The sequence below is a fragment of the Coenobita brevimanus genome, chromosome 27, assembly GCF_032717465.1.
Source record: "Coenobita brevimanus isolate Jiangsu-jjx chromosome 27, ASM3271746v2, whole genome shotgun sequence".
Classification (NCBI taxonomy): Eukaryota; Metazoa; Arthropoda; class Malacostraca; order Decapoda; family Coenobitidae; genus Coenobita; species Coenobita brevimanus.
Genome location: NC_136980.1, coordinates 32,962,794 through 32,975,127, shown reverse-complemented (window position 1 = coordinate 32,975,127; position 12,334 = coordinate 32,962,794). Strand labels below are relative to the sequence as shown.

The following is a 12,334-nucleotide window of genomic DNA, read 5'->3' as shown; positions in this document are numbered from 1 at the left end:
GACAGATGAGGATCTTAAGGGCTAATGTGATGGTCATTACTGAAAATATTTTTTTTATGGTCTTACTGAGTTATTACCTGCAAGAGTAAGCTCATTTCTATGAATTATCTAAGCTCTATGGACTGCATTCTGTTGCTAGTCAGAGTGATTTTCTAGATTGGCACTAAGGCTATTTCTTTTCCTTGAAGTATTATTCTTGTAATAAAAGATATGATTATACTATCGTAATATTATCATTATGAGATTTTCATGGTAAGCTCTAATTCTAATACAAAATAAAGTGATAAATGTGCACCTTGAGTATTCGTCAGTACCTTACAAAACGTTTCTTATGAAGCTAATTGTAATGGGTAAGTTTTCAGTAAATAACCAAGGCAACGGCGACCGTTTTAAAATAGACTACATCATATTCTTAAACTTTAAAAAAAAAAAATATATATGTACGATAATTCCAACGAAAAATCGATAATTTTGAGGGGACGGTACGATAATTCCAATCTAAATGTGTGGCAACACTGCTGTCAGTGTCTCAGTGAGGTAGCTACTAGCTTGGCGCAAGCGTGAGCAATCGTTATGGCAGCGTCAGCAGACACCACCACCATATCGTCATGCACACTCACTGGCAGAATAGCTCTCGTCACAGGTAACACTGTATGCACTTTATCACGTACAGCAGCTTGTCTTCATCTGTGGAATGAAGTGTTATTAATTTTTTCTCTATTTTTCCAAGGCACTGGAGAGTATGCCTTCATGTGGTGACACTTATATAACCGATCGGCTGAATAGTCTGGTAATACAAACGTCCCTCAGCTACATCATTATCCCTCCAAAATCGAATGGTGGACTGTCAGAGGACAAATTCAGCCTTAAGTTCATCCGTTCACTTTACAGATAAACCTGGGTCTAGCCTAGAAGGATTACTACTGCTGCTGCTGCCTCAAGATGATTATTTTTAATATGGGAGAGCCTCCCTATAGTGATGGATAATGAAGGTTACATCTTCACCATGTCGAAAAATGTTCTATAATACATAGGAAAGTTTCTAAGTAGTGAGCATATCAGGGAAAGATACGTTATCGGCGTGGACGGGGTAATTCTTCTGGCTTAAACAACAATACATTTGAATAAGATATTTTAACAAATACCTTGTGCTGAAACTGATGCAAAATTTATGGTAAGTTCTTCAGTACGAAAAGTCTTCTCTTAAGACTTAAGTAAATAAAATCGTCCGTCAACTGCAAGAATAGTGTGCAAAAACGCCAGCGGATATAAAGGGTTAATGACTGATTTTTTCATTTGCATATTTATTTTTGCAAGCAGTGTCAATATTTTACTATTATAACGTGTCAGTAAATTTATTCTTGCCATCTCTAGATAGTTTAATGAATTTAGGAAAGACCTTTTGACATAAAGGCATTATTTCAGTCTTATAGTGCTAAAGACCTCGAGTTGGAAACTCTTATGGCAATAACAATAAATTGAAAAATGAGTAAAAAGTATGTTACTGTATAACAAGTAAAATAAATTAGTAAGGAAGATGAAGCAGTGAGTGGTGTTGCCGGATCCAGAGCTACAACTACCGCTAAACATGTATTCACAAACAGCTAGATTCCAATGGGGGCATGGCAGGATTTTAGGGGGGCCATAGCAGACTGGTGTGAATTGTAAACCAGAGTGTGTCTGTGAAATCGCACTTGAGTCCTTGCCATTTTCCATAACATTTTTATGTGATCCTGGTTTCTCCACCTTTCTACATATAAAAAGTAAAATCCGAAACCGGTTGGAGGTGGACCCAGATATTAGATGTGCGATGTCAGTGACATGGTGCGAAGGCTGCAGTGCGTGTGGATGGTGAACTAAGTGAATTTTTCTCTTTGAAAGTTGGTTTGAAACAGGGATGTGTCATGTCTCCATGGTTGTTCAATCTGTACATGGATGGGGTAATAAAAGAGGTACAAGGTAGGGTAGTGGATGTTGGAGTGGCCCTGGTGAGAGAGGATAGTGTTTGGAAACTCCCTGTACTGTTGTTTGCAGATGATACTGTGTTGTTGAGTGAAGACGAAGGGGAGCTGCAAGGCTTGGTGGATGAGTTTGAGAGAGTGTGTAAGAAACGGAATCTAAAGGTGAATGTAGGGAAGAGTAAAGTGATGGTCTTTGAGAGAGGTGAAGTTAGTGAATGTACAGCGAGGTTGGATGGTGAGGAATTGGAAAATGTGAGTACGTTTAAGTACTTGGGTAGTGTGATGAGTAAGGATGGAGGTTTGGAGGGTGAAGTGCTTGAAAGGGTACAGCAGGGAAGAAAGGTTGCTGGTTCTTTGAAAGCAGTGATAAGAAACAGGGAAGTGAGCATGGAAGTGAAAAAGTTACTACATGACAGTATTGTGATACCAACTCTAACGTACGGAAGTGAAGCTTGGACATTGTTGGAAGGACACAAGTCAAGAGTGAGAGCAGTGGAAATGAGTTATTTAAGAGGAGCCTGTGGAGTCACGTGGAGAGACAGGCTGACGAATGAGGATATAAAGGAGCGTTGTGGTGTTGATGTGGATGTGATAGAAAGCGTTTTGAGGAACACACTGAGGTGGTTTGGCCATTTGGAGAGGATGGAGGGTGAAAGACTGACGAAGAGAGTGTATGTGAGTGAGGTGAATGGGAGAAGAGGCAGGGGGAGGCCGAAGATGAGATGGAGGGATGGGGTGGAGAGGTATATGAGAGAGGGGTGTGTGAGTTGGGAGCAGGGCAGTGAAATGGCGTGGGACAGGGCGACTTGGAGGCGATTTGTTTGTGGCCACCCCAAACGGGATTGAGGCGTCTGGCAATAGATAGATAGATATATGTCAGTGACAACCACGAATCAGTCGACTGACTGAAAACAGTGTCATCCATCCCACTGATATGTAAGAAAATATGCATTCCAATTGATAGGTGTTAGATTTATGATAAATGGAGAGCACCATACGTTTGTTTATTTGTTTTTTGTGAGGGGCTTGAGAGAAAACCGAAGGGGGGCCACAAGGATGTTAAGATCCCCACAAGTGGGGAATGAAGTTAAAACGTTTGAGAAACAACGAACAAGAATGACTGAATAAAAAATAAACCCAGGAAATCGTTAAAGTGCCTATAATCGGTGGAATATGGATAACATCTTGTAGAAATGTCTCATAGCTAGATTTCGTTAATATCTTTAGATCTAGAATAAAAATGCGTGATTGGCAACACCGTTGGAGATCCTTCGCAGCTGACGATAATACATGCAATTCTCTCAGTCCTTCTTGCAAGTCACCATGATGGCTTATCGCTGCTTGGCCGCTGGGTCGACTGAGTGGCTTACCCTACGGCAGACGGCTCGTCGGTTGGGGAAACTTATCATCTTCTCCTAAGCGACTTATTTTGTTTATAACACCTTACTGTCCTCCTCTTTCTTATACAAATCCTTCCAATATCGCCATACTATCCATAAATAACGTACAAATAGACATTAACCATCTATATTCAGAAATAAATCTCAAAAGGAGGAGGTGTTATGGATCTTCCTTAGCCGACGAGAATACGAGCGAAGGTCAGTCGGCGTACAGATAACACCCAACAAGTCTCTTACCCCCCACTGCATGACAAGTTGTTTGTTGTCTATTCTTGCCGTTGCCACACGATTGCATTCCATCTGGGAGAGAGCCCTAATACTCAAGGAGTTAATGAATGATCTGGCGCACTCTTCGAATCGAATACTCTCTCTTAAGCTGATTACAGTTATGAGACAGCCACAGTATAACAAATTCCTTACTCGGACTGAAGGGATAATGATGATATCCGATTGATATTTTATTCTAGCTACCGCCAGACGATATAATATTACTTTGGGTGACTGAAGGTAATAAATATTCGAACAGTGTGCTGATAGTCTCAGTTTTCTTGTAGCTGATATTATTTATTGTAAAACTTCAAATAATTGCATGATGAAAATACCAACACAAGAAGTAATCAGGTGAGAACGTAGCTTACCACTTAATGTCTTCAATTATATACACTGTTCTATAGAGTATGAGAATTTGTTTGCTTTTTAAACAAAATTATATATTTTTACAATAACACTGAATGCTAAACAATAATCTACCAAAGAAAACTTATTATTGGTTAACGTCTTCATGTAAATGTAATGATCGTACATTACATGTGACTCATGTATGTATATATATGACGGAAATATATGGTATTGAAAATAGCTTAAAAATTTCAATGTTTTAATTTCAGGCCCAAAATTAGTTAAAAAACTATAGGGAACAATAATACCAACAATCAAGCATGTTTATCACGCTTTCAAAGAGCACTTTCCAGCCAGCCTCTTGAATATGGTGTCAGGTGCATCTCTGCGTGTGGTCCAACAAAAATCTGCATGAAGTGGTGGATTCCACTTTCCTTGATATATATATATATTTTCCATTCTAGACATGTCCTGGTGTATTCTTCCCCATGCTCGTCACTTATTGTAACACAATTTTCTTGGAAAACTTTGAGGTGCGAATGCAAGAATATTTTTAAGGACCTGTTGCAACCCAATTACCTGTATGCCTGCAATGTGTTTTTGATGAGGTGCTGATAGTTTTCATTGGCTTTTGTTTCCCAAGAAATCTTTAATAACTAATCGAAAGTCTTCCCATGCTTGTTTTTGCACATCTCCCAATATTTCATCATATCTTTCATCTCTGAGAAGTTTCCTTATTTATAGTCATACAAACACTCATTCCTAGAGTTCTGTCTCTCTGAGTGTTGGGAATTTCGTTCGGCAATCAGCACTAATTTTATACAAAGCTTTGAAGAAAGTCTTCGTTAATCCCAGCTTGATAAGCAAATGGGGTAGAAGTATCTTATTAGGATCTACTAGAGGAAGATTCAGCACGTTTTTTGTTCCAGAATTCAAAGTATTGCAGAGTGGGCAATCCTTCTTGTTCCAGTGAGACCCCCTGGCCCAACTACTGTATATATCCCATTAACAGAGGAAGCAGCAATATTTAGTGAAGCCAGGTTGCAATCCAAGTAAAACTGAGAAACCTTCAAATCACAACACTGCAGTAAGTTATGCTGTCCATATTAATATAATGCAACAACTCTTTAAAGTTTTCTTATGTTTCTTTCATGCTGACTGCATGACCTGCTGGAATTAACAGTAGCTAATTTCCATTGGGCAGAGGAGCAGCTTTCAGGCTGTATTTTGAAGAATCAATAATAAATCTTCAATAGTCGGATTTGTGATCAATGCACATAGCTTCTGTCCGCCCATCTACATCGTTACGTGTATCAAGATTTCCAACTCTTGTGTAAAATGGAGCAAATTCTTTGTGCCGATTTCTAAATATAGACACACGAGTGTTTGTAACAAACAGGTTTCAGCCTTGTAGTCATGATCCAAGAAGCTCCGCTTTGCTTATAGGAAGCTGTAGATCTCGAACCAGAGAATTCAATTCACCCTGTGCGATCATATGGGGTTCAGCTGTACAATCAGTTGCAAAATTGGAATCCCCAAATGTAGAAGGCTCAAGATCATTACGTTCATCTTGCTTATCTTCAGAGTCAAACTGTAGGTATCCGGTGGCTGTGGAACAGGAAATTGATCTTCATGGGAAGCTGGTCCTGTTGCAGACGGAATTTTCGCGTAGTAAAACTGTTTATCCATTTTTTCCTCACATCTGAACACTGATCCACTCGAGGCACGAAACAAAAGTAACAATTACTTGAGTGGTCAGTTGGCTCCCTCCATACCATTTGAATAGCAAAAGGCATCGACTTCCTTTATATGTTTAGCCATTGTTGGAGATTTGAAGCACATGCATTGCAACAAACATGCAGTTTCCAGTTCTTGTAGTGGTTTCCTACTGCACAGACAATATACTGCTTGATTATCCACTTCTGTGATTTCAATGTGACATTGCCACATATGTAGCAAAAGTTATCTTCCACATATCCAGCCCAGTTGAATCATACACAGATGAATTTTCTGAAGTAAAAAAAAATATATATATGTAATGTGAAAAAGTAAGCATAATGATTAAATATAGTCATTATAGGTGTAAATAATAAGTAGAGTCAATATAAACCTAAACTTGTTGATATAGAAAAAGAAATATGTATGAATTGTATGGAAACTGACGTTGGTGTATTCTTGTTGGAGTACCTACCTCACTATGTAGCAACATACCATATCAAAAACCGCAACTAACTGAGCATTTTAATTATCATTTTCGTAATCAGCAGACCAGTAATACTTAGAATTGAATGCTTTAACCTCAGAAGCAGTTTCGCTGAGGAACAGTGTTATTAGAATTCTGGCCCGGTATTTATTAAAGCTCTTACGTCCTTGGGATGACTTGTAAATCATTAGAGAGTGCCCCCAAACACTGAAATCCTAAGAGCTCTTTTAAATACACGTAAGCGCTGTAACTTCTAACATCTCAGGGCCCAGTTAAGAATGGTGGCAGCTGTCACGAGGACTTAAGAGTTTCTCACAAGTGCTAAAGGAGGGAAGATGGCCGACCAATAAAAACTCTGAATTCGTAGCCCATGCCACTTTCGCCCTCGCAGAGACATTTGTGGTGTGTAGAAAGATGGGACACACACACACACACACACACACACACACACACCACGTATACTGAAATGGTGAAAGTAAAGAAAGACTTAGAAACAAGGGTGGAGGAAAAAAAGCATCAAAAAGGAAGTGACAAGAATAATCCAAAACAATCCAAAGTTAGTTAGAGATTCAGTAGATATCAACAAATCTAGAGTAATCACTGGTATAGAAGAGGAAGAAGTAAAAAACAAAATCACAAGAGACAAAAAGGAGATGCCAATGTAATGAGCTTATTGAAAGAAGTATAAGAGGAAATCTGCAGTAAAGACATAGAGGAACACAAAAGGTTAGGGAAATACGAGAAAAGCAAGACAAGACCTCTAAAGGTAACTTTCCAGAGTGTAAACACTGTGGAAGAGATACTAAAAAATGCAAAGAATCTTATGGAAAAAGAGGAGTTCAAAAATGTATGGATAAAAAGATGCCTAACACAAGAGGAACTGGAATTACTGAAAGAGAAGAGGGAGGAATCAAAAACAAATAATGAGGGAAGATCAGAAGAGGAGAAGAACACATTTTTTTCAAAGTAAAAGGATTGCAGGTACGAAAGTGGTACACAAACAGGAGGGAATAAAAAGGAGGAAGGTAGTAGAACCATGCCATGACAAGTATATAAACAAGATGATAAAGTTGATGTACTCAAATGTGGATGGAATGGTATCTAAATTACTAGAGATGAATGATTATGTCAGAGAAAATGAACCACATATAATATGCCTGAAACAAAATTAACACCAAGGATATCCAATGACATACTAAACTTAGAGGAATACAATATATGGAGAAGAGACAGAAACTTAAAAAAAGGAGGAGGAATTATAGTATTAACTAAGAAAAATCTAAATGTCAAAGAAATAAAACTAGATATACCCTCACAAGTAGAACTGATTGCAGTAGAAATCAACACATCTGAAGGGAAAGTAATTGTAGCCAATTTGAACATGCCACCCAGATCAAACACATGGGAAAGAGATGAATATGAGGACCTGGCAGAGAGTACAATTCAGAGCTTAAGAGCATTACTACATAAAATGGAAGAGAAATCGAAAAGAATTATACTAACTGGAGATTTTGATACAAATATAAATTGGAATACTCTAGATATAATTAGCCAAGAAAGCTGTTGGGATCAAAAGCTCCTGGATCTCGTGCAAGAGTTTTTCCTAACGCAACATGTGAGGGAAGCCACCATAGAAAGAGGACTCGATGTACCTTCAATGCTAGATCTCATATTTACTAGGCAAGAAAATGATATTGACAGTTTAATATATCACCCTCCACTCGGCAAAAGCGATCATGCAGTACTAAATTACAACTTCAGGATAGCATATGACATAGTTAACAGCAATGAAAGTTACAAAAAGAGCCTAATCTATAAAAAGGGAAATTATCAAGACCTAAAGATGTATTTCTTAGAAGTTGATTGGGAAAATGAGCTTAGAGGACAAGATTTAATTGCTGTATATTAAAAATTCTCTGAATTTTATGAAATAGGAGTCCAGAAGTACATTCCACAGCACAAAGAAGCAGATAAGAAAATACAGAAATGGTTCAATAAAGAATGTAAAATATCAAACGAAAGAAGAGATTTGTTGTGGAATAGATACAGAAGACACAATAGTGAAAAGGCATATAATAATTACAAACAGGCAAGAAACTATTATACAAGAATAAGGAGGGAAGCCTAAAAACAGTTTGAGGAGGATATAATAAATAAAAGTAATGATCAACCAAAGCTATTTTACAGCTACATCAGAAGCAAAACCAAAGTACAAGATATAATACAATCCATTACGGACGAGGGAATCACCTATACATAAGAGAAAGATATATGTGAAGCACTAAATAAGAATTTCCAATTAGTTTTTACAGAAGAAAAAAATTTTGAGAGGGACTATGTGGAACATGCATGTCCACACATACTACCAGATATATAAATAGCAGAAAAAGTAATACAGGAGGAGTTAAGTAAATTAGACAAAGGAAAAGCAAGTGGTCCTGATGAAATTTCATGTTGGGTACTACGAGAATGTGCAAAGGAGTTAAGTAAACCATTATTTTTTTTTTTTTTTCAAGAAATCCTTGAGTCAAGGTAAACTACCTGATATTTGGAAGAAAGCAAATATTGTCCCCTTCTTCAAGAAAGGGAATAGACAAAATCCACTCAACTACCGACCAATATCACTAACCAGTATTGTAAGCAAGGTATTAGGAAAAGCTTATAAGAAAAGCTTAGATAAATCATCTAGAAGAACACAATATGATAACAGAAAGACAGTTTGGTTTCAGAAAAGGAAAATCATGTGTTACTTATCTGTTGAGCTACTATGACAGAGAAATAGACACAATACAGGAAAGAGAAGGATGGGTGGACAGTATCTATTTACATTTCAAGAAAGCATTTGACACAGTACCACACCAAAGACTTTTATGGAAACTGTACCATCAAGGAGGAATTCGAGGCAAACTGTTTTGTTGGATGCAAGATTTTCTCATAAAAAGAGAAATGAGAACAGTATTCAGGGCAAACTACTCATCATGGAAAAGTGACTTGTGGAGTACCACAGGGTTCAGTGCTGGCACCAATCATGTTTTTTAGTGTATATAAATGATATAAACATTATCATTGGAAATGAAAGCTATCTTAATATGTTTGCATATGATGCAAAAATACAAAGGAGAATTACTAACACAGACTCTTGTAAAGAGCTACAAGAAGAATTAAATAAACTTCATGAATGGAGTAATACATGGCAAATGGAATTCAATGTGGACAAGTGTCATGTAATCAAGTTTGGTAAAAGTGGAAAAAGACCTGATTGGGATTATAAATTAGGAAATAAAACCCTACACACATCAGAAAGAGAGAAGGACCTAGGTGTGATTATCAATAACAGACTATCTCCGGCTGACCACATCAGTGAGAAGGTACGGAACATGTTTACACTTCTTGCAAATATGAGAATAGCATTCACATACATAAATGAAGACATGCTAAGAAGGATAATAACATCATTCATCAGACCAACCTTGGAGTATGCATCATTAGTCTGGTGTCATCTCAAAAAACACATTGACAAGATTGAAAAAGTTCAAAGGGCCGCTACAAGATGAATACCAAGCTTAAGGGATCTAAGCTACGAAGAAAGACTAAGTAAACTGAATCTACAAACACTACAGGAGAGAAGGAAAAGAGGTGACATGATAATGTTATATAAATGCATATCAGGGAAGGAGAAAATAGACATAAATGATTACCTAACCAATGGGGAAGCATCAGCAAGAGGACACTGTAAAAAACTGCATAAGAAGAGAGGTGATAAAGACGTAAGGAAGTTCAGTTTCCCAAACAGAGCAATTGATCAATGGAATGCACTACCGAATGAAATAGTGTGTGCCAAAACAATTTGCAAATTTAAGGATATGTATGATAAATATGGTTTAAGACACGGGACAGTACGAGCTTGACTCATTCCTGTAAAGATAGAACACATACATACACACACACACACATACACAAGGTATACTGTAGACTGGATCGTGTTGGCCTCGAGAATACGAATAATTTGATTTACCATGTGATTGGCAAACACACTGCAAATAGTCAAACCATAACTGCAGAGTTGTAAGTGGCATTTCTGCAACATTCACGGCCTTTCCTCTAACTTTCGCTCTGTTGAGCACCACCTCTCCTCCTCTAAACCTCACCTTTTTCTAACTGAGACTCAGCTGTCTGAGGCAACTGACAGCAAACCCTTTTCTGTATCCTCCTACTTTTTCAATACTCATTTCAAAGCCAAAGGTGGATGTTGTGTATATATACTCAACGACTTATCTTGCTCTCGTGTTCCAGAACTCGATTCTTCTGAATTCTCTACACTCTGGCTTCGGCTATCCTGTCATTCTCTAACTAAATATATCTGTGCTGTTTACTTATTCTCTAATTCTACTGACTATCAAAAATTCTTTGGCTATCTTACTTGTACGATGGAACACATTCTATCCATTTCTCCTTTCTCTGAAATCTCCATTTTAGGAGATTTCAATGTTCACCACCACCTTTGGTTCTCCTCTCCTTTCATTGATCCACCTGGTGAACAAGCCTACATCTTCTCTATCCTTAATGACCAAGAGCAGTTTGTACAGCACCCTACCAGTATCCCAGACCGCCTTGGAGAGAGCTCCAACATACTTGACCTCTTCCCTACAACTAATCCCTCTGTTACACTGTTAATCTTTTCTCTCCATTGGGCTCCTCCGATCACAACCTTATCACTTTAACCTGTCCTATTACTCCGATACATACTGTGGACCCTCCAAAGAATCATCGTCTGTGGCACTTTGGCGCTGCGGATTGGGAGTCCCTCAGGCAGTACTTCTTTGATTTTCCCTGGAATGATTATTGCTTCCATGGCCGGGAGACAGCTGAGTGTGCCTTACGCATTACGGAGGTTATTCTTTCGGGCATGGAAGCATACATTCCTTTCTCATAACTTTTGTCTAACACAAGAAAGCCTTTGTTTAATCATGCTTGTTCTAATGTTGTCCGCAACAAGGAGAGGGCCTGCAAAAGGTACCGGAGCCAACCCACCGCTGAATCACATCATCTTTACATTTCCTTCCAGAATCGTGCTAAGTCTGTTCTTCGTTCTGCTAAAAATAATTTCATCTGTACTAAATGCTCTCAACTCTCCAACTCGAATTCTTTCTGCTCCTGCTGGCAGCTTGCCAAAAACCTTTCCAACAACTTTACCTCATCATCCTTCCCTCCTCTTTTCTACTCTGATGGTTCTGTAGCTATTTATTCTACTGATAAAGCAAATCTCTTTGCTCAGACTTTTTCCTCCAATTCCATCTTAGATGATCCGGTGCTGTTCTTCCATCACTTCCCCCCTCTGGCTTCCTCATGGCTGACATTAAAATTTCTTCAGCTGATGTATTTTCTGCCATCACTGGCCTCAATACTAACAAGGCATATGGGCCTGATGGGGTTCCTCCTGTTGTTCTCAAGAATTGTGCTTATGTGCTTACACCCTGCCTAGGTAAACTCTTTTGCCTTTGTCTGTCAAGTTGTATCTTTCCTTCTTGCTGGACGTTTGCTCTCATTCAGCCAGTTCCAAAGAAGGGTGACCATTCCCAACCTCTAACTACTGTATAGTCCAATTGCTTTAACATCGTGTATTTCAAAAGTTTTCGAGTCAATTCTTAATAGAGAAATTTTAAGGCATCTTTCCTATCATGACCTTCTTTCTGATCGTCAGTACGGGTTCCGTCAGGGATGCTCCACTGGCGATATTCTCACCTCCCTTTCAGACTCCTGGTCATCCTCCTTTCAAGACTTTGGTAAAAGCTCTGCCATTGCACTTGACATCTCAAATGGGATCGATCAAGTCTGGCATAAATCTTTAATTTCCAAACTGTCCTCTTACGGTTTCTATCCTTCTATCTGTGCTTTCATCACTAGCTTCCTTCTGTTGTAGACGGCCATCGTTCTTCACTTAGATCTATCAACAGTGGTGTTCCTCAGGGCTCTGTCCTATCACCAACTCTCTTCCTTTTATTCATCAATGACCTTCTAAGCTGTACATCTAACCCTATCCACTCGTACGCTGATGACTCCACCTTTCACCTTTCCATTCGGTTCCCACAACGTCCATCTCAGCAGTTACCTCAACAAACAAGGGATGAGATTATGGCACACCTAATGTCTGA

At 38.5% G+C, this 12,334-nt stretch overlaps 1 protein-coding gene across 1 annotated transcript in view; it reads left to right on the top strand.

Annotated features, from left to right (window-relative positions):
* Positions 1–570: 570 nt before the first annotated feature.
* The window catches only part of LOC145394429 ((3R)-3-hydroxyacyl-CoA dehydrogenase-like), a 62,903-nt gene continuing 51,139 nt past the window's right edge, over positions 571–12,334 (top strand). The window contains exon 1 of the mRNA XM_080268294.1: positions 571–643. Within this exon, the coding sequence (XP_080124420.1) occupies positions 574–643 (70 nt within the window). The 5' untranslated portion in view covers positions 571–573. The remainder of the gene's footprint in view (positions 644–12,334) is intronic.